We start from the raw sequence: 23,529 nt of genomic DNA on the forward strand, positions 1-23,529 counted from the left end.
CCCATGTGTAGATTATGGTTTGTAGTCTGTGATGAGAACACCCCATTTTGAAAGCCAATTCTGGAAGCGTGGCTGAGGAAGTGCTCCTGTGCCAAGGGACACCTCTCCTGGAGGGCTGAGAACCTGCACCAGGCCTCAGGGTACAAGCCTTCCGTGCCCAGTCAGTCCCCAGTGCCCCGGGGTACTTCACATCCCACCACCAGTGCTTGCTGTAGTAGATACTCTTGAGCTGTCGGATTTGACTCCTTAAGACTTTCAGGCAGCTACTGTCTGAAAGAAATGCTGGCTTTCTATAAAAACTGTAGGCATATTTTTAAAATAAAACTTTAAGCCAAATTAGGACGAATTATGAGTGCTTATAAGAATTTGCAAAAGTAATTATTTTACAGTTGGGAAGTGTGTGTCATATTTGCAAATATATTTGTTCTAAGCATCTCGTGAACTTAGGATAAAAATGAGAATTTGAAGCAAGCTCAAATTAGAGGGAGTTGTAGTCGTCTAATAGCGCAGTGAAGCTTCTAATAGTCTTGGCACAGTGTCCCGGCACGGCCGGTTCTCGGCTGGGGGTGGCTTTCTTGGCTGTGAAGGCAGATCATGCCCTCTGTCACTCATGGGGAGCAGTTCTGCCCAACTGTCTCTTTTCGACAACTTTATCATCAATCTCTTTATTAACAGCTCCACTGCAGTCACAAAACGCAAACAAGGACCAATTCTCATGCCAGATTTCTGGAAATCACACAGCACCAGGCACTACACAGTGTGAAAGTTTGTGAAGAGGGTGTTGTGCCAAGAGAGAGATGGCATCCACAAGGAACAAGCATACAGTTGGGACATTTTACATTATTATGTTAAAATACATATACCTACTTCCTTATGCCTAAAATTTGAGAAACCAAGTGCCCAGTCCTTTGAATGTGGAGCTGTGAGAAAGGCACAGCAGAGGCAGAGATCACTTTACTCTCTGGAAATAACTTTTGTTATTTTGCACTTAAGAGTAATCATCTTAGAGCAAAAATTGTATTAGATTCCTCCTTCCAAAAATTCCAAGCTTTAACTATTTTAGGACTACACGACATTATTAGAAAACACCCAAGACTGAGATAAATGTCTGCGAGCATTAAGAAACCCAAAAAATTGAAATGTTTGAATTATTCAAGATACATATTTTCAGCAAGAAATCTGTTGGATCAAAAATAACAGCTTATAAATTAATTAAAGGAAATGTTTCTAAAGTCTTGTGAAATATTTTTAAGAAACTGATCTTTATAAAAATCGGTCATAAACAATATGAAATAAAACCCACCCACACTAAGTTGAGAGGGAGCATATTATGGACAGTTCCAAGTATCGGGAGGCATGAGGCTTAGCCTAGGTTAGACGTCATCACCTTGTTGGCTACATGACCAGCCCTAACTAAAACCTAGTGTAAGAGTCAGAATTTACCCTTAATACTTTTCCTTTAGTCTGTTTCATATTTCAATCTACTGTTTAAAAAAGACATGAATCAACAGTGCATTATTCAGCCAGGCAAGGTGGTGCACACCTATAATCACAGCGACTTGGGGAGCTGAGGCAGGAATGCCAAGTTCAAAGCCAGCTTCAGCAATTTAGGGAGATCCTGTCTCAAAAAATAAAAAAAAGCTGGGTTGTAGCTCAGTGGTATGACTCAATGACTACAGATAGAACACATGCCGAGGACTCTGATATGCTGGATTCACACTGTTCCACGACTGCACTTTGCTGCGGTTGTGTGGACTGTGATGCCTGTATTCAGGTGGAATGCCCTGCTGCTTGGACCACCGTGGCAGTGACCAGCTCCAGGCCAGGAAGAATCAGCACTCTGGCTGTCAGACACATTGTCCATTCCATGAAGCCAAATAAAACCAATACCACTTTGGGACCGGTGAAGAGTCTGCAGGGTTTAGCATAAATCCATTCTCACCACTAAAAAAAAACAAGCAAATCACTAAGCAAGGTGGCAAAAAGCATTTTTCAGTATCTTAGAAATGGAAAAGTAAAAGAAAACAATGCTTTGATTAAAGCACACATATTCTCTGTACTTGTCTTTATTTGAATACAGTTCCCATCCTACTGGTGAGATGGGATTTAAAGACACCCCAATCAGAGGGAAAGTGAACACAGCCCTATTTACATTAAAAATGAGTATTTTGAGAGTTAACATTTTAATGGTAGATGGCTAAACTCCATAAACACTAAGTCCCGTGTCCTTGGTAGATATGATTTTTAGCTAGGTGAAAATATGAAGCGTAAGGAAGGATAATTGGAGAAAAAAGAATAATAATCACAGTCAAGACCTTCCACCCACCTATGAGGTTTCTGAACAGCAAACTTGAGCAGAGCCTTAATTCTATCTTTTAAAGAAAGGACTGTGAATTGGGAGGGAATGAGTGAAGAAAAAATGTACTTTAAATTCCATGCCTTTCAACAAAATACTTGTGTGGTTTGATCAGCTCCTAGAATGTTCCCAGAATACTGAGACAAAAGCATGTCTCTGAGGAAGAAAAGCAGAGGCTGAAATGATTTCCCACACATGAAATCACTTCCAGAATGAAGGCAGTCACTTCTGAAATATATGGGTCAGAAATATTTATGCCATCTTTCTTACTTGGTACCAATAAAGCTATATGGAATATAACAAAAATTTTTAAACTGGTAAAAATAGAGGAAGGACGAACTGATTTTACAAACATGAGAAACATGATTACACAGAATTAAACAGTCCACTTCTCTGTATAACAGAAGGTCGTGTTTATTACAGAACATACGTAATACTTCATTTACCAAGTTCAGCATCCATTTGTGATTTTGGCTTGAAGAAAAGCTAACAGAAGAGGAATAATGTGGAGAACTAAAAAACAAAACAAAACATGCAATTCAGGCTAAAAGTTAACTAATTTTCCTTATATTCTTCATTTTTATTAGAATTAAAATGGGCAAAAGATCCAAAGGATTATTCAATGCCTTTCTAGAAAACAGCTTGTCTTTCTATTTAAATGCATTAAAGTGCACTAACACTATTTCCAAGGCTCAGTCTACAAATTGCGTGTATTAATTCATGTATCAATTACTCCTTGGAGCTGCTGATCATTTATTGCTACTTTGAATGCAGCTGGGATTAATATTACATTGAGTTTTAAAACATTTTTCCATGTGCAGAAAAAAAAAGTGTTAATTAGAAAAATAAAAACTATTCCAGAATCTAGCCAGTCACAAAACACACAAACTTTCAATAGGCATTTTACTAATTCAACGAGATGCATGAAATACAAAAAGGCAGTAAAGGTGACAAAATTCACAAAGTATAACATTCAATCCCCTGGCTAGTTGTCTATCAAGGCAAAAGTACAGCACACTCAGTTCTGAAGGTGTCAAATGTCATTTTTACAATGTTTTCCCTCTTGCTGAATAAGCCCAAAAGTTGAATTTTCACTTGAATAAAAAACAATCGCACACTGCAGTCACATATTTATTGAAGGCATTAGAAATCAGAATTTAAAGAATAGAATGAACACAGACAGCAGTGTGTCCCTTAGAATAATGGCTTTTACATTAAGAGGTCCATCTCTTCACTCAACACTGAAGACAACCACACCCAAGAGCTGGCCATCACAAACACATGGGGCAGCTCCCTCCTGATGCATCAGTTACATCTGCAACATTAAGCAATTGGGGGTTTGAGAAAAGCAGTATCTGATTCGGATTTAGTAAAATAAGAAACAGCATGCTGGCTGGTTGTAGTCTACAACTCTAAATTTACTGAAAAACAACAGTGCCACCTTCTGACATTAGAGATAAAGTGCTTTGAAAACCAACAGCTGTGAAAAGGCAGCACACAGAACACTGTCTACCTGCACAGAATAAATACACAGGTAATGTATGGTGTCTACACAGTAAATATTTTAGAGGACAGGATAGCTGAAAGTGAATTATTAGTAACTACATTCATGCATTCCCCTCTAAAAATCAATTACATGGAAAAAGAAAAAAACAAAGCTGATTGTGAAATAAAAACGAAGAAGCAAAAGAAATCAGCCAACTGTGGGATTGTGCTGTTTTTTTTAATTTTATTGTGTTTTCAATGGAGAAATACATCATCTGTTTACAAAATAGCTCTTGAAAAATACAAGGAGTACAGATACTATAAAACAAAGCAAACTCCAGTCATGAGACACTACATACATCATGCGAAAGCAACAGTCTTTGATCTCCAGGTTATGAAAACTAGAATTAAAAAGTCACTACACAGAAAAGGCCCAAGTTTCCAGCCTGGCAAAACTTGGAAGCAGTTACATGAAACGCTTAATAAACTGAATTTTTTTCCCCAATGTGTAAACAAAATGACAAGACTAAATCTGTGCCTGGCAATATCAATCTAACTCTGAAGCTACACAAAACACACAGACACCTTGTACACTTCACCTGTTAGTTGACCATCTTTATTCCTTAGGTGGTAGGAGGAAGGGCAAGGTGACTGTGTAGAGCAAAGATGTGGGAAGTAGAAATATTGTATACTAGACATTATAAAGTCATGGTGAAAAGAAAGCCTCAATTAATGCATAGCCTAAGGGGCAAAGACTACACTCCAACTTCGAAAAATTAATTTAGAAGGACAGGGGAAGAGTTTAAGTAATTGCGGTTTAACATGGAAAATGCACATGTGATAGGATGGAGCACGATGGCGGATTCATGAAACATGCTCATCAGAAAAATCTGCTAGGACTGCTCTGTCCAGATTAAGAAACCGTAAGCTTATCAACATCCGGCATCCCTCATTCTTCATAAAGATGGATGTTTTGCTGCTCAATTATGAAAAATTATTTTCTTTAAAGAAAGGAAGTTCCTAATCGTTTGATAAGAATAAATCAAAATAAAAAAGGAGTACAGAACTGACTGACTAGATGTCATGTGCTTGCTAGAAATGATTTTCAAAATGTTTCTGTATGTAAAATTTACTGACAAATTTTGGTAAACCAGTTAAAAATAAAAATCAGTTAAAAATCTTGAAGAAAATGCCTTTTTGCCCACATGCTTTAAAATTGAAAATCAATTTACCATAGACAGGAAGAAGAGAGTTCTGTGGAGTGTACAAAATTCCTCTTTTGAGATCAAACAGCCATCCAAGATAGATATCATGTTTCACAGGCATTACTTTTAGTCAACCTAAAGTTTTAGCCATGGGACCAAAATTTAGTGTTCTGTGCCACGTAGTCACAGGGTCACTGGTTTCACATCATGGCTTAAGAAAATACTGGCATTTTGGTTTCTGTGAATTAAGCCCTACTTTGTGCATACAAGCAAAAGGAAAAAAAGAAAAGAGGGGAGGTTCAAAAGCTTTTTAAATTTGTTTTGAAGAAAACAGATTGAAGGCAAAAGAATACGGAGCTTCAGTAAGCTCAAAGAAATGCATTTGCTGGCTGATCGCTGATTTGTATGCACTATAAAACAATTCTATAAATAAAACCAATATATCATTTCTTAATCATAACCCCATCAAAACCAAGTATTTCCTAATTATTCTTTCAAAGTCAAATGTATACCCTCAAGGTGACATTTCATTGTTAAGGGTTACAGCTACCTCATAGGGACTGAACTAGATGTACTCTTGTTCTTTCTCTGAAGTATAACAATACACCACTGCACGATGGTATCCAATTTGAAGATTAATGTTAAAGGAAATTCTTCAGGAAAAAAACGAAAATCCATCAAGCTGAAAAATCTAAAATTAGTTCTACTTTCTAATAAAAAATACATAAAAGTGCATCATCAGAATAAGGAGTTCTTATGCCAGTTTGTATTGCAAATTTTCCAAACAATGCATCAAACATAAACCCAATCCAGATGTCAATTATGAATACAAATATAGCTTGAGGTTTTTGTTTTTTTGTTTTGTTTTCTTCTTTTTTTTTTTTTTCTTATTTAAAGGCAGTAATTTTTTTTTTTTTTTTTTTTTTTTTTTTTTTTTTTTGGAAATAGTTAATGCAACTGTTGCTAACACAATAATAATAGTACTCCTGGCTTCACATACTAACCTGGACTTCGGATCAAGTGCTGATTAGCCCAGTAAGGGAGGTCACCAAAAAAACCTAAATCCATTTTCAGTCATGTCTAGTCTTGTACCCTCCATTCTCCTTTTTTAGCATTTGAAGACAACAGGTTGAGTTGGCAGATATTGTTTATGGACCCCTGAGGTTGTTTTTACCGATTCAATCTCAGTTTTATTGAATTCTTGATAACAGGAATAGGATTTGCAGGGAGAGCAGGGATATCAGAAAGGTCTGTACTGGATGTTTTCTGAGAACGAAAGCAAAGAACACATCATCGTTCAAAGCACTACAATTTAGCAATGAGATGTACTTTCCACTGATTTACTTCCTAAGAAATGACGGAACCTTATCATAAGAAAGTATTAAAAATGTAATGCTCTGAAATGTCATCAAAATGCAACACAAATAAACACAACTATTATGATCACATTATTTGTTCTATACTTCTAGAAATTTTCAAGTAATATTTTTAAAAATTGTATCAATACACAAGCAACTTCTAAGGTAAATTTCAAATGAAGCTCTTAAAAGTATATTCTTCTAAAAAATCACCTACCATACAATTATAAGGTAATGTTAAACTGTATTTACTTATAGCACATACAGCTGTAATATTAACTGGTGCTGGAGCACCCCCATGTGGGAGAACACTTAAAGTTCACCTTATACACAGATGACAGCATTCCTCCATGAACTTACTATTTTCTGACACTAAGTTAAAACACGAAATGCACACAAATGAGCAAAAATTTATCCTATATTTTAGGGAAGTGTTTTACTTATTACTTTAAACAGATTAAGTCACAAGCCTTTAACATTTGAGAACAAATTATTAAATATTTTATTATGGAAAATTCTAAACATATACAAAAACAGAGAGCACTACATAATAAAGCTCCATGTATTCATTACCCAGCTTCATCTAGTGTCAGAGAAAGCCAATCTACCATCCTCCCACTGTCAGTCCTGGATTATTCTCAAGCAAATCTCAGAGATCCTATCCTTTATCTGTAAATATTTTAAGATTTACCTCAAAAGAATAAAAGACTCATTGATTAGATGTGACCACCTCCCCAGAAATAAGTATGTCCCTACTATCACAAAATACAAGAATGTGTTTCTTTTTTAAAGTTAACATCATCATTCTTTTTCTAAGTGTTTTTTCTTTTATTGGCTTTACAAACTCTTTCATTAGAAACAAAATTCTACTCTGAAAAATACTTTAAAATGGCTCCTAATTCTATAGAAGTGAACTCAATTAGACAAACTATGAAAATATTTCCATAGAAAGTAATGTGGCAAACCAAAAGGCATGCAATCACAATCGCTGTTCAGGTTAAACAAGTCTATGTATCAATATTAAGCATACCTTCTCAGGTTATTTTTGTTTACCTCTCCCAAAAGTTTTATTAGATGATTATGGAACTAAAATTCAAAAAACTAAGTATGTATACATCTTCAGTGACTATGGAAATTAACATCCTGTAAAAGTACATTTTTAAATGACCACATTAAAACAACTGAACCACAAAGCAGCAAAGCATCATCATGGATCAGAACAGCAACATCCCTTGGCAGCAGTTGTTCTTTTATCTTGTAGAAGTTATTCAGTTTAGTATCTACTTAAAGAAAATATTTACTTTGTGTCAGCGTTTGACCTAACTGGGATTTATTCAATTTAAAAGAATTCAAGAGAACAGTTATTTTGCAGGCAAAACGAAGGTTTGCAAATCAATGAAAAAGATCCCAGATGCCTACAGTACGTAACATACTGTCACAAGGAGAATTACTAGTACAACTGAAAAATTAATTCTAAAGAAATACAAATTAAATACCAAGTAACTGAAAATCAGTACTGAACACAGAAACACATTTTAAAAATAAACAATCATTATTAGCCTTGCAAAAAAATCTATATTTTTAGTTCTTTTCTGGCTTAAATTTCACTCTTTTACACAAACCGTATGAATATGAGTAGTGAGGATTTAAGTGATTTGTAAGAGCAGAGCTACAGTATCCTTTTTTTTTTCTCCCCCAAATGAGATGGGATCTACCTCTTGCTATATTGCCCAGGCTGGTCTCAACCTGAGGGCTCAATGTGAAGACATTCTCCCCACTCAGCCTCCTGAGAAGCGGGACTAGAGGTGCATGCCACTATGCCCAGCTAGTTATAACATCTTGGCAGCACAAAAGCTCTGTTTCATCAAATCCAGTGCTCTGTCTTTAAACTATAATAAACACACCCACAGACTTGCAAGTAATTATTTTCACAAAGAATTTTAATAGTCTAATACGAATGCTCATTTTAATTCAATATACCAACTAATCTTAAGAACACTGACAAAATTCTCCTTGCTTGTTACACTTAGTACCTGAGAGGCCAACAGAGAAGCCGCTGTCTGAATAGTTTCTGATTGAGTTGTACTTGTCTCTGTATCAAGTTGTTCCTGTGAGACAAAGAGGATAGGGAGGGGGGGAAAAGAGACTTAACAAAGAATAAAAGAACATAACTGGGTTTGGTGGCTAATAAAGAAGACAAACTGGAAAACAGGAGGGATCAAGAGAGAAATGTGACTATATTACAAAATCATTTATTAAGCCTTGTTATAGGTTATTTCACCATTTCAGATATTCATAAATTTCTATTTGCCTACTTAAATCTTCTGAGGCATGGTCAAAGTATCTCATGACTTTTCAAATAGTTCCAACCTGGACAATTTTAAGCAAGCAATAATTAAAGACACAGGCCTATTAAGAAATGTCGCCCAGACAATCAATAAGTACCAGCATATAACCCCAAAGAAAGCTCTTAGCTATATGCAAAAAAAAAAAAAAAAAAAAAAAAAAAAATTGATTCAGTATTATTAAATAAAATTATCCAGAAGAACAAAAATTGTTCCACATCTTTACTTAAAAGTAGAAAATGTCACTAAATGACTTCTCCCTCCTTATGGTCTTTCCTCTTCTCCCAAATAATTAGTACACTGATTCTACCTAAGTATAATCAAAATCAGAAAACAGGGCAAACCATTCCAAACAGGGCAAACTTTTTCAAAGCAGTGCACAAAAGAAAATATGTGTGTACATATAAATGAAAATAAACAAAATTTTAAAACGTAGGCAAATATAAAACCATGAAATGATATCAGTTTTCTCCCAAGAATCTGCAAAAGGTACAGAGGATGTTAAGAGTAACAATGGGGGCTGGGGGATAGCTCAGTTGGTACAGTGCTTGCCTCACAAGCACAAGGCCCAGGGTTCAATCCCCAGCACCGCAAAAAAAAAAAAAAAAAAAAAAAAAAAGAGTAACAATGGAAAATATGCAGTTTCTCTGGGCACAACCTGGCAATGTGTACTGAGACCTAAAAATCAAGGATGCTATTTACCATAATAATAAATCTTTCATAAATAAATGGGAATAGGTGGTAGGTATTTATTTAGCTGCAGTCAATGCTATATATAGCAAGAAAGTTCAATTTTTTTTTAATGGAAACAATTGCTAATGACAGGAAACTGGTTAAATAAAATAAGGCAATAGACTTCCATGCAGTCACTAATGATAACTTTGTAAGTTTTAATAACGTAATGACATGAATATACTTTCTTGATTTACAAAGTGAATTAAACTCAGAAAGCAAAAGGCATTGGTATATGCGTATGTGAGGGCACATGCAAATCTAGAAAGATGCCAAAAGAATACTTGTTAAAATACTCATCATGGGAATCTGGATTAGTTGAGGAAAGGAGGATGTTTTCTAATTTTTCTGCAACAAATGGGAGTAACATTAACCACCTTCAGCATTTCTCAATTTCTGAAGAAATAACACTTTAAGTCTTTAATGTTTGGGAAAATAACTTTCCACCCCACCTATCTCATCCAAGTCCCATGCACACCAGGTTCTGGCCAAAATCTTCTGTTAAAAACAAGTCCTCTGTACTACACTCTCAAACCAACAGTGAGATGGCCTTCTAATCAAAGACTGCCCCAAATCCTATACATCACTCAAGGACCACCTCAAATTCTCCCATGAAGCCTTTTACTATTTCTACAGTCCAAAGTCACTACCTTACTCCTCTTGCCCCTTGGCCCCCAGCCCTCAATTAATTTTCTTTAATAATATAATTACTTACATCTACCTGTTATCTTCTCCACTTAACTATAAGGTCCATTAAAAGTATGAGACATTTCTCACCACTATATTCACCTTCAGCTTTAGGCATTAATTAACATTAAAAAGGAACAAATACTTCACTAAAAACAATATTGAGGGGAAAAAAACTAGCACAAAATATAGTACAATATTCTACAGACATTTCTATCACATCTTCTGTACTCTTAATTGTGTTTGCATTCTAAAGGCTAAATTAATATACCTTTGTTTCTGTTTTATCATGTCCACTCAAAGCAAGACAGTTAGCATCTTCGCTTGTTTCATCCTGTTTTTAAAAAAAAAAAGCTTTATTCTCTAAAATGAAAAAATTTAGATTATTTGCCAATCAATGCTTCAATGTATTAAAGTTTCCCAAAACTATAAAATAATCAAACATGTAAGATCAATTATAGCCTTAGAATAGACTGAGGACTCCCTCTGAAAAGGGTGCTTTGAGATTAATTAATTGAATGTGGCTTTAGTAAACACTAAATTTTTTAAAAGTATGAGGAAAACTGTTGTTGCAGAAAACCACCATCTAAAGTATATTCCCCAAACCACTAAGTTTATAAAATATTTTTTTAAGGGAAGAAAACAATTTCCATCAAACAAGTTTAGGAAGTTGGAGTACTGTCCTTCCAGTTAGAAGAAACTCACATGTATTACCACATGAAATGTTTAAGAAATCCAAAAGAATTCCACATCAACTTTCCTTTATAAGCCACAGAATCACAACCTCTTCCCCCTTTCCTAGAAAGGACTATGAACATCATAAAGAATGTGAGGTTTAAGTTAAACATGGCCTCCCTGAGTCTCAAAAACTATATTAAAACTATTTTCTCAGCTTTATTTTCTAAACAAAACTAAAATTTAATTTAAAGAAGTTTTTTAAAAAAGACATAGAAAGCATAGGCCAAATTATAGATTAAAGACATTTAATACAATAAAAACTAATTTCAATAAGAACCTTATTTGTATTCTGCAAATAATTTAAAAAACACAGACTTGTGTCATGAACTCTACAAATGTGAACACTGTAAGAATATGTGACACTATGAAATTAATAAAATTGGTGATAAAGGTATTGTGGTTACGTTTTTTGTAAGTCTTTCATTTTTATACACACACTGAAATATTTCAGGTTGAAATAATATGCCTAGAGTTTGCTTCAAAACAATGGAGAGCAGAGTGAGAGGCTGCATAGACCAAAAGGGCTAGCAGGGAGCTGACTGCTGAAGCTAGGCGATGCAAACAGCAAAGTTCATCATACTTTTGTACATGTTTGAAATTTCCCCCCACGAAAAACTTTTTATAATATAGACAGTTTAATTTACCCATATAATCCAGAAAGAACAAACTTTTCTTCTAATTTTACTTTACACTGCTATTTCTATGTACTGAAAAAACTTCAGGATATATGCTAAGCAGAACTAAACCATCTCACAATATTTAAAACCCTCCTATCTGTACCCATTTTAATAGACTAGGTTATTTCCTTCTAATATGCTAAAATTTCTAATACCAGTACTCAAGAACAGAGAACAAAAGACCCAGTTCAGGAAGGTTTTAAAATTAGGATATTTACACTATAGCAAATTTCTTCAACTTTGGCACCGTAAGATTTAGGTCTCAAATCTAATCCTGTCTCTGACTAAAATTGGCTTTATTTCTGGAAAATCCAATGAGCCTCAAGTTCCTCTGCTGGGAAATGCAATAAGCTTATGAAATAAACTAAGATCACTTCTTTACCTTAAAATTCTATACTTTTTGTTAATCAACTCCATGGACATACTATAAGCAAAATCCTAAGAAAATTTATTTATCAAAAAACATTACATGGAGGAAAAGGGAGAATCTGTATTTTAAAGGGTAACTTAAAAAACATTGATGATTTTTTTTTTTGATGATGATTTTTTTTTTAAAGTGGATTTTTTAAAATAACAATTTTATTTAGTTTTGTATGTGGTGCTGAAGATCAAACCCAGCGCCTCACACAAGCTAGGCAAGCGCTCCACCACTGAGCCACATTCCCAGCCCCAACATCAAATAATTTTAACATAGGGATCTTATTTAGTTCCGTATTTAACAGAGACTATTAAAAAAAAAAAAAAAAATTTAAGATAATCAAGGACATATGAACAGTCACCAAATAGAAACTTGATATTAATGAACTATTAATTTTTGGAAGGGGGATTCATTTTGTCTATGTATTCTTTTACAAATGCATGATTTTTAAAATTCTACTGAATGATATGATGTCAGGCTTTAGATTCTAAATAATTCAAGGACAAAGGGAAAATGTAAATGTCTACAGAATTGAGGGTACAAAGAATGGCTAAGCATTCACTTTAACTGCAACTATGTCATAGGTACATAAAATGACTCTTTACTTTCATATATATTTTTAATTTTCCACACTAAATTTAAAATTTTTATATTCCTACTGCTTCTATATACAAGAAACATTGAGCATTATTCTACCAATAGAAGTACAAACAAAATTACAAACATTGTGATAGTATACATTTATTTACTAACAGCTCTATGGGTGCCATTTATAACATTAAGGAAACCAAATGTTCAGTTTAGAGTTATGCTTACATATCCTTTACTAGGATATAAAGAAATTTGCATTCTGAAATGCTCTGATAACTCAAAACAGCATGAACAGGCAGAATGTGTAATTTACACCACACTAGTACATTCTTGGGTTGCTTCACAACACAATCATGTAGTAGAGAGGCTTTAATAAGATTTCCAGGCCTCATTCCTAAAGGGTTCTCATTCAATGTTATCTGGAAGAGGTCCTAAAATCTCCACTTAAAAAACAAAAAAAACAGATGTGTGTGTGTGCGTATTTGGTTGGGGGTGGGGGTGGGGGGACCTGAAAAAGTAATTCAACCAAGGATGAAAATCACTGTCAATAGTGACAAAATTTACTACTGATTTTTAGTTAGTAGTGACTATTTCCAAAAATAATCAAAAATAAGTGATTAAGAGCAATTATATTTTCACCATTACCAATCAAAACACAATAGAACCCCTAAGAAACCTAGATTCTTTATTCCATTCTAAACAAATTCTTTCAATTAAAAAAAAGGGGATAGATAGATAAGATAGATATCACAATGAAATTGACAGTTTCATACTATCATCTCCACGGCAACGGTGAATGCCTCACTAAATATGAAAACAACATGAGAGTAACACGAGAGAATGAAGTTGTTCAACAATACAACTTCTATTTTTAAGGTTCACACCATGGGGCTGAGGGTGAAGCTCGGTCGTAAAGGGCTTGCCTAGCAAAACCAAGGTCCTAGGGTTAGCCACCAATGTAAAAAATAAAAATAGAAATAAAACACTACTGGGGCAGGCCCAAAAATGGCCAAAGTTAGACTCCTTCTCAGAGACTTCCAGCAGGCTGTTGTTTTCAAGTGTGCAGCCAGGTCTGGGAACCAGCTGTGTTATAGTTAGTCAAGGCCAGAAACACTGTGATTCCCTGGACAAAATCAAGGTTATAAACATTAACTCAGGAGCATGGACCCTCCACCCTTTACATAAGCTGCTGGTATTTGACCTGCACTTAAAAAAGAACTATGGAAATCGGCTAGAAAGGGGCTAAAACTAACTGGCTGGAGGCTGAAGCTGAAGCTGGGAGCTGGCTCATGGCTGTGGCCACTACTGAATAAAGCAGGTCTACTATCCTAACTGTGTTTTGCATCTTCTTTCACATGCTGAACCCTGAATCTGTTTCCTGGGTCAGAGACCCTGCATGACAAAGACTCACTAAATCAATATGCACTTTTGAAAATGTAATAAGGTAAGCCAGCTACAGTTGTGTTATTTCAGGGAAAAAAAATTTAATATTAGAAAGCTTCCTGAAGGGTTGGAGGAACTAATCATTCAAGGTTGCAAAACTAATCTGATGCAACTTTTTTCTATTATTAAGTAAGAATCACCTGAGGACTGGTGGTGTAGCCTAATAATGGTAGAGCATGCACAAGACCAAGGTTCCAAACTCCATACAAACTCTCAGGGGCCATTAAAAAAAATCAGTACAAATAAAAGAGAATAATAAATTAAGAACATGTAATTTCATGTTATAGACTACATACAGGCTTAAGTTTTTTCATGAACTAGGGATTATAGCTCAGTGATAGACGGCTTTCCTATCATTTGTGAGAGAGGCCCTAAATGCAATCCAAACCATGGCCTCCCCCAGCCCCTGCTGACACGCTGACACACACACACACACACACACACACACACACACACACACACACACAGGCTTTACTGACAGTCCAGGGTTACATAGAAGAGGTCGTTAGTTACTAAGGAGAACAGGAAAGGTATAGAGAAAGTGTGGAACTAAACCACTAAAGACACACCATTTTTTTAAAGTTTTGGTCCTTGTTTGGGGCTAACAAATGATTTTCTTCCACTGGATTTAAGAACAGGCAAACTTGTGTTGCCACAGCTAACGTGTACATGTTTGCATGTGTATGGATTTATGTGTGTGGGTGTGTCTGTATGTGTATAGATAGATAGACACATATATACCTCTTCTGTTTTGGTTTTCTTGGGACTCTCTTCTTTATGAGGTGATGACGTCCTCTTGACTCCTACTATAGGGTTAGGTATTTTTGTTGTTACATTTCCTGAAGGTCTAGGTGGTGGGTTTACCAGACGTATTGAGGAAACAACTCTGGAGACCGTAGGCTTTGGTGGTGGAGAAATGGCTGGTTGTGTGGCAGTTTGAGGAATGCTTTCACTCGATGTACCTAAACAGTAAATATATGAATACATACAAATCAAAATAACCACATCAACATCAAGTTCAAGTAAAATTTTCATTTCTCAGAATTTTATTTCATGAATAACTTTGCCTATAAATAATAAAACAGCATTTAAAAACTGAATTCAAACTACTTAATCGACAAGCCCATTTTTCAAAATGAAGACTAAAACTAATTATAAGGTAAAAATTCTCAAACGTGTCAAATCAATCTCCTTACCCCCTGAGCTTTCACTGGAATTTACTTGTGGTGTAGAAACTTCAGTAGCCTGTATGTTGGTCACAGATGCTGCCGTCACAGCTGGAGCAGGACTGTTTCTGCTAAACAAACAAACCGAAAAACGAATTAACATTTTAAAAGAAATAGAAAAATTAGTATAAAACAGAACAATGTGTACAGATCTAAAGTAAATGACTTCTGTTTTACTTCTCATAATATGCTTCAGTAGCTGATTTTAATTGATAAAATATTAACAATTAAAAACACAAATATTCTATAAAGCAACACTGACCAACAGACTTTTGTGGGGCAATAGAAATGTTCTTTTATTTGTACTATTTAACACCATTGCCACTACAAACATGTGGCCATTTACACTTGAAATATGGTTAGTGAAAAACTGAATACTTGATTTCATTTAATATTAATTAAATTTAAAACTGCCACATAAAGTTAGTAACTACCACAGTGGACAGAATGGTTTTAAGAGATCTGTTAACTAATGTGGGGTGCAACAGATGCTATTAAAAAGAAACAGGCAAACGGTCTAAGAAGTAGAAATAAATTTCTGCACATAAAATCTAAGGGTACACAAAACCCTAAAAGCCCATCCTGTGCCAGGTTAACAACAGACTCTCAAGTGACAAGATGTTATTTTAATATTTTATTTTAGAAATAAATTATTTTAAACCCTCTTTGCTCCCCCTCAAAATTCTCTTACTATTTCTTCTGCTTTCACATCCCAGTCTTGACAACGACCTATTTTTGAATTTGCAACCAAAGCCATCAACAAGAATGAATTATCCAAAATTTCAAGTACAAATGAGACATACCTGCTTTTATCATTAACCCCTCTTTTCTTTCCTATGAGATTATATTCATCATCTCATTATTTATTAAAGTCCAACCCATCCTTCTACATTCATTCTAGACCCCAGTACCTCTTAGAAGTAAAGGAAACTTACCACTCCTTTACTCTCCTATCTCCACTTTTCTGTCTCTAGTAATTATCATATTGACATTTAAATAAGCTCAAGTTTTTACTCTCTCCTGAAAGAAAAATAAAAGCAAAAAGTGCTCTGGTTACCTACTCTCCCTCAGCTATAGCTCACACCCTGAAGCTGGGGGACTACAGAGCCATGAAGACAGGGTGGGTTTCTGGGATTTACACAGAACCATAGAGCAGTCCACTTTTTAAAGCTATGCAACTTACAGAGGCATGTGATGGCACACAACTATAATCCCATAGCTACTCTGGAGGATAAAGCAGGAGGATCCCTAGTTCAGGCCAGCCTAGGCAACTTAGCAAGACCCTATTTTAAGAAAGGGCTGGGGATGTTTTCAGCAACATAACACTTGCCTAGCGTGCACAAAGCCTGGGGTTTGATCCACAGCACTGAAGAAACCAAAGAGTTTTGATACTTATGAGCATATGGAAGTAAATGGAGTCAACAGAAAGGTAAAAACCACTTACAGGGATAATGGACTAAAGAAAAGAAGAAAAAGGACTGATTGAAGAGAAAGCCCTGACTAAACAGTCTGATTTTCAGGCCTGGGGATGTTCAAGGCCCTGAAGTTCAAGCCCCAGTATCACCTACCAAAAATAAAATTTTACTTTCAGAAGGTATTTAGTATCACTTTAAGAAACTAAACTGCAAGACTGGATTTGTGAAATTTTGCATTGACACGCACTAAATCAAATTACACAAAGGATTTTTAAATTTTCCAGATGATGATGATGATGATGATGATGATGACGACGACGACAACTGGTACCAGGGATTGAACCCAGGGGTACTTAACCACCAAACCACATCCCCAGCCTTTTTATACATTATTCGAGACAGGGTGTCTCACTGAGTTGCTTATGGCCTCACTAAGTTGCTGAGGCTGGGTTTAAAATTGAGATCCTCCTGCCTCAGCCTCCTGAGTGTCTGGAATTACAAGAATGAGCCATCATGCTTGGCACTCCACATTCTTATTTTAAATATTTGTTTCTTCACCCCTCACCTTCATCCAAATTAAAAAAAAAAAAGGATGAAAGTTAATGCTCTACAAAATGTAATTTTTTTTTTATAACTCCAAGATTTAGAAGACATGTACAGGGTTGAAGTCTTCAGATTATGTATGATTACATTAGCTTTAAAAAACATGTATAGCAAGTCAAAATGAAAAAAAAAAAAAATGAACTCATCCACTGTGCACAGGCATTTTCTATTTCACATTTCAGTATGATTAAAAAAAAATCTTTAAAAATGCACCAAAAGATGTATAAATTAAATATAAATATGGCTTTCTAGTGTTCTAATTTTTACTACCATAGATATTTACTTCTTTCAAAATATTTAAACTGTTTTTAAAGAAGTAGTCCTTAAGTTTTTTCTATCTGAAACCACTCTAGGCAGACCTTTGCCCTCTTTAGAAGTCCACAAAGGGATTCGCAGGTAAGCTCTCCTATTCCAAGCAGCTCTAGGACAGAAAGGCAGCAGCGTCCCTTTGGTCTCTTCTCTTCAGCATACCACATAGCTTGCTCTATCAGCAGCTGTCTAAATACATAAATCTGGAAGGATGAAGGTGCCAATATTCATCCATAAATCAAAGACACACCAGTCCCAAAAATGAAATACAAGTATATGTGTTAGGTCAAAAAAATAATAATAATAAAATTAACTGTTCCCACAACTAGGAGTTCAACTGCTATTTTTAAAAAATTAGGGCAACATTAACAGATTACTCTAATATCAACAATAGAATATATTTTAATATGTTCCTCAAACAGCTCATGTTCCACTTCTGCTTCCCTCATTTCCTTACCCCTGAGAGCTGCCAGAACTGTTCAATGGACTGGTCTTCATAGCACTAGTAGGTGAAGGCACAGACATGCTGTTATCACTGTCCATAGACAAGTCAAGGCTGCTGTCATTCAGAGCTGTTAATTTGACTCCTTCTGTTGAATGCTGCAATCAACAAAATATTTAATTAAATTTATCTTTATTTCACCCAGATCTTTGAAACATGAAAACTCTTAACCAACATATGGATTTCTACTAAAAAGCATAAAGCAGCTAAGTCTATAAAAATCATAAATGCCATGCTGAATATAAAAGGCAAAGACGTGGGACTTATGTATTCCTTGACTTAAGGATAGCTCCGTGTGAGGAAAAAGGAGAAAGGAATGCTACATTAAGCATGTACACTAAGACCTAATGCAACTTAAAAACCTTTTATGAAAACACATAAATTCTGATCAGGAACGATAAATACACACTACACACACATAAGAGGAAAACAATGTTTTAATAAACATGGTATTAGCAATGGCTATCTGGCTAGTGGGATTTGAACAGATTTTTCTTATTTCTTTTTCTTTTTTTGTTTTGCAGTACTGGAGAGTGAATCCAGGATCTCTGGCATGACAGGCAAGAGCTGAGCCACTGAGCTATACCCACAGCCCTTCTGTTCTATTTTGAGACAGGGTCTCACTAAGCTGCCCAGGCTAGCCCTGATCTATCAATCATCCTGCCTCAGCCTCCAGGATGGCCAGAATTACAGGAAAACACCACCAGGCTGGCTAGAGGTACTGTTTTTTTGGTTTTTTAAGATAGGGTTTCACTATGCTGCTCAGGTTGGCCTTGAACTCCTGGAATCAAAAGATCCTCCTGCTTCAGCCTCCTCAGTAACTGGGACTATAGCCATAACTAACCTCACATGGCACTATGTATTGATTCTAATTATTCCATAATGAATATAAAAAGTATGCAATTCCAAACAACAATAAAAATCCAGTACAATTCACTGCCATTCATTACTATTTTTTAAAAAAATGAACCTCTCTCAAAAACAAAAGTTCAACTGCTCTAAATGCATTTTAAATTTTGATATGGGATATTTACTTATGTATGTAAACTGTCCTGAGAAAAATAAAAGCAAAACTTTCTGAAAATTAAACCCAATATCCACATATAGAACCCCAATGTTGTTTCTGCTTCTTGAAAAAAAAGAAAAGAAAGTACTCCAAAGAAATAATGTAGGAAAAACCAAAACTAAGAATGGTTTTATGGGATTAAAGTTGATTTCTTAGTAGAAAAGTTTGAAGTGTTGCTAACAAAGTGCTACCTTATGCTGATTCATTCAGTTTCATTTATTCCCCCTTCAGATATATTAAATCTGAGTGTTCACTTATCTACAGAAAAAAATTTCTTGCTTTTGAAGTGCTGGGATCAAACTCAATGCTTCCTGCACATCAGCCAAGTGCTCTACCAGTGAGCTATACACCCTGCCCCAAAAGAAACATTTTAATGGAAATAATTTACACAGTTGATAAAGACGCAAACCAAATATATGTTTGTGTGTATCTGTGCTCTCCTCCCCAGTTCCCCAAATGACAAGACATTCTAATCTTTATCTCTAAGAAACCACGTACATAAAAATGGATCAAATGGGGAACATGAGATCTTGTAATAGGGAGAAGAGAGTAATGTCATTTATTTATGACATCAATTGTAAAACAAAAGTATCCAATATCCTAAATGAGTATATTTCTATTCAAAGACATTCCCAACCTTACTCTTCACCAGACATGAGAAGGATCTGTTCAGTAAATAAATTATATTCAATTCTATGTAGTTACCTGCCTGGCTAGGTGACCATACATGTGTGTGGTAAACCACTGGGGATCATCTGTGAATGTGAATATTTTAATATTTTCTGGGATGACAGAAAACTGTATTAAGTTACTTTGCATTGCTTCTGTGTCTACATCAAGTTTGGTAGCAGAATACCTCAAAACCAAATACTCATATTCCATCAAAATTTTCTAATAAAAGATAAATAAGACAAAGAGCATACTACAGAAATAAATACTCATATACATTTCAGTCAGACCTAGATTCAATTCACATTTTATACATCATGACTTTGGCCAAGTTTCTTAACCACTGTTTCTTCTACAAGAGACAATACCTAAGGTTGCTGGAAGAGTAAATACAGAAAGAGGCTGGTACAGTGTTTTTTAAACAGAGGTTAATAAAAGGAAGCCATTCGTAAAACTCCAATGCAAACATTAATGAATTTAAACTCCCAGGTACTTATAAAACAAGAAAGTGCTACTTTAATAAAGGAAATTAGTAAAAGATCTAAATAAATTTAAAGACAGAATGGATTTAATCAAATTATAGTCATACAAAGAAATGTTAAGGAGGCACTAAAAAGTAACCTGGATGGATGGTCATAATATAGTAAGCTCAAAACAAGGCAGATCATAAAATGGTAAATTTCATCCAAAAACAAAAAACAAACTTTGAAAAATACACATTACACAGGATAACATGTGTAATGAATAGTATCTTTGGAAATAAAATTGTTAAGAGCAGTTAGTACAAGATAAATTGTAGTTCATTTGTAAATAAAATAATTTCCTGATGATTAATAATTTTCTTTATGTTAAACAGGTCTATCTAGAGAAATACTACCTAACAAACACAATAAAAATAAAATGTAAAATTCACTTAAACTATATACTAGTTATTCCAAATATCAATACTGTTATCATTTAACAGTAAGTTTAAAAATAGTACAAATCTAGGATTCTGGACAATCTAATTACCCCTATTATAAATAAACAATAAAACAAATGGCTATATTCACTTCTGAAAACAAAGTGTATATTTTCAAACACAGTAAATTTACATTTAAGTACAATTTAATTCATTAATTATATAATAGCAAAGCTGGGTAGAGCACATGAGGCCCTGGGTTTGATCCCCAGCACTATAAAAGAAAAAAAAAAATACAATGTCAAAGAACAATTAGAAGACAAATATTTATCCTGACAATATAAAAATAAAATTGTTTAGCAGTAAATTATGTTAGCACGTATATGTATGTATATTCTAAAACAAATAGCATATTTTGTCACTTTCCAAATTAGGTAATTCTTGGGACAAATAGGTTAACACAAGAATGTTTGTAATGCTGGGGAGAGAAAAGCAGTTTTCCAAAGTAACATCAAAGACTGGGAGTATAGTTCAGTCACAGTGTGCATGTGTGGTACACAGGGGACCCTGGGTTGATCCCTATCACAGAGAAGAAAATAAAGAAAAGGTAAAATCATATTTTAATTCAAAATTTTATACTTCTTACTTTCCCCCCAAAAATCTATGTGCCTATCGCTAGATTGTAAATGATGATGGTGATGATAATAACAAGTCAATATGAGTACTTACTATGTGTCAGGCACTAGTTTAAGCCACTCTTTACACAAATTGAATGATTTAATCCTCATAAAATACCCAATGAGACAGGTAAAAGTATTATCCTGATTTTAGTAATGAGAGAAATCAAGAACAGGTGCATATTATATAACTTGCTGAAGTGTCACAGATGGGAAGCAACACAGCCTGAATCTGAACCAGGGAGTCTACTCCACACTCCTTGGGCTTAAATCCAATGAATGCTTCTTATCATAATGTGCTCTGGGTTTTTTGTTTTAATGGTTTTCTTTTTTCTGTACTGGGGATTGAAACCAAGAGCAATGAACCACAGAGCCAAGTACCCAGTCCTTCTATTTTTTTGAGACAGAGCCTTAAACTTTTGATCCTCCTGTCTCTGCCCTCCAAGTTGGAATTACAGGCAAAAGCCACCATGCCTCAGCTTAGTCTGTTTTAAGAAACAAAATATTTTAAAGTTGAAGCCTTTTGTGTATTAATTTCATTGTTCTCCTCCAAACCCCAGATAAACAACTATTACCCTGAATATTGGTCATCATTCTCTAAAATATACTTTTGTTTTATGTTATCTCCTAAATATGTTGCTTTACAAATTCTTCAACTTGCAAACAAACTTGCATCACCATATTATATGGTATATATTCATCTGCAACTTTTTTCTTAACATGTGCAACTCAAGATCATTTATTGTCATTGCTATGTTTTATAAGTGATTCCACTACAGGAATAAGCCATCTTTTTTGGTTTTTTTGGTACTAGGCATTGAACCCAAGAGCACTTAACCACTATGCCACATCCCCAGCCCGTTTTTATACTTTTTATTTAAAGACAAAGTCTCACTAAATTGTTTAGAGCCTTGAAAAGTTGCTGAGGCTGGCTTTGACCTCTTGATCCTCCTTCCTGCCTCAGCCTCCTGAACTGCTGGGATTATAGGCTGCACCACTGTGCCTATCAAGCCATCTATTTTTGGAACCACTTAAAGAAAAAATAAAATTGTCATCGTGCTTGTTATCTAAAATTCTAAAACGCCTGCTATGAATCCAAAGAAGAAGGAAAAAATGGCTCTAAGTAAATCAAAAAGAATTAACTCCATATATACTGCAAAATTTGACCTTTGGTGGCTTCTATATGATCTATATGATAATTTTAAAGTAATACACATGTATTTTTATTGTCCCAAATGTACCAAAACAAAAGCTGTTTTTATTGTTAAAAAAAAGTTTCTTGATCCTCATAACTTGACTAATTTAACATGGTTTACTTTAAAAGAAAAGGAATTGAGACACTAATGGAGGACTTCAAATGGATAAGAATAAAAGACTTTATAAAAGAAGAGAATCTAGGTGTACACAAAATAAGAATTTGAAGCACCACCACTAATCTCTCTGAAGTCTGAGGCAAGTGTGTCCAAGAAAACTGATTTGAGTGAGATTTCACATGAATGGAGTTACTCTACATAACAGACTTTTTAAATGCTGTCAACTATTTCAAATATGATCTATTAACTAAACCTAAATTCTGAAATACTGGCAGGCTGGATGCACAAAACATTATGTTAGTAATGCTGTTGTAAGTACTTTCTAAATTTACCTTTTTCTTTTTCTGAAGCACATGATTAGGTAGTAGTTGATGGAGTTGCTTTCTTTTTACATGCATTGCAGCAATTTTCATATCCACCTCAAACATCTTGCTGTTTATTGCTTGCCTATAAACTACACAATTAGAAATTGTTACAAGAAACAGAAACATTTTTTTAAAAGTCAGGTTTAAACTCGCTGAGGAGAAAGTATTCTAAGTAGGAATCCTTTTTCCACCAATACTGCATAGCTATAAAATTATCAGATCAAGACCTGTCCATAATCTGATAAAATTCATTGTCCAGGCAAACTTTTTACTGTTAGGTGCAAATAATGAATAAAAGCACTAAGTATATTATATCTTCCAGCATAGTAACTCTTTTAAGAAACACCAGAATTGAAAGTAAGGGGTTTCTTAAACTCATAACCTTTTGCTACCAGTATAATTAAAACTTTTACCCTCAGAATGTAACACAGGTAACAAAATAAACAAA

At 34.7% G+C, this 23,529-nt stretch overlaps 1 protein-coding gene across 7 annotated transcripts in view; it reads right to left on the reverse strand.

Moving 5' to 3' along the window:
* Positions 1-5,891: 5,891 nt before the first annotated feature.
* Positions 5,892-23,529, reverse strand: part of PAPOLA (poly(A) polymerase alpha) — a 60,100-nt gene continuing 42,462 nt past the window's right edge. For 4 of the 7 annotated variants that reach the window (XM_079128957.1, XM_079128955.1, XM_079128961.1 and 1 more), the window contains 7 exons: positions 23,049-23,170; positions 18,046-18,188; positions 15,232-15,332; positions 14,777-14,997; positions 10,440-10,502; positions 8,438-8,512; positions 5,892-6,312 (listed from right to left, as the gene is read on the reverse strand). In XM_079128957.1, the coding sequence (XP_078985083.1) occupies positions 6,217-6,312; positions 8,438-8,512; positions 10,440-10,502; positions 14,777-14,997; positions 15,232-15,332; positions 18,046-18,188; positions 23,049-23,170 (821 nt within the window). In that variant the 3' untranslated portion in view covers positions 5,892-6,216. The remainder of the gene's footprint in view (positions 6,313-8,437; positions 8,513-10,439; positions 10,503-14,776; positions 14,998-15,231; positions 15,333-18,045; positions 18,189-23,048; positions 23,171-23,529) is intronic. The other 3 variants (XM_079128956.1, XM_079128959.1, XM_079128958.1) reach the window with 3 other exon arrangements.

This window comes from Sciurus vulgaris (assembly GCF_902686455.1).
Source record: "Sciurus vulgaris genome assembly, chromosome: 2".
In the NCBI taxonomy this organism is placed as follows: Eukaryota; Metazoa; Chordata; class Mammalia; order Rodentia; family Sciuridae; genus Sciurus; species Sciurus vulgaris.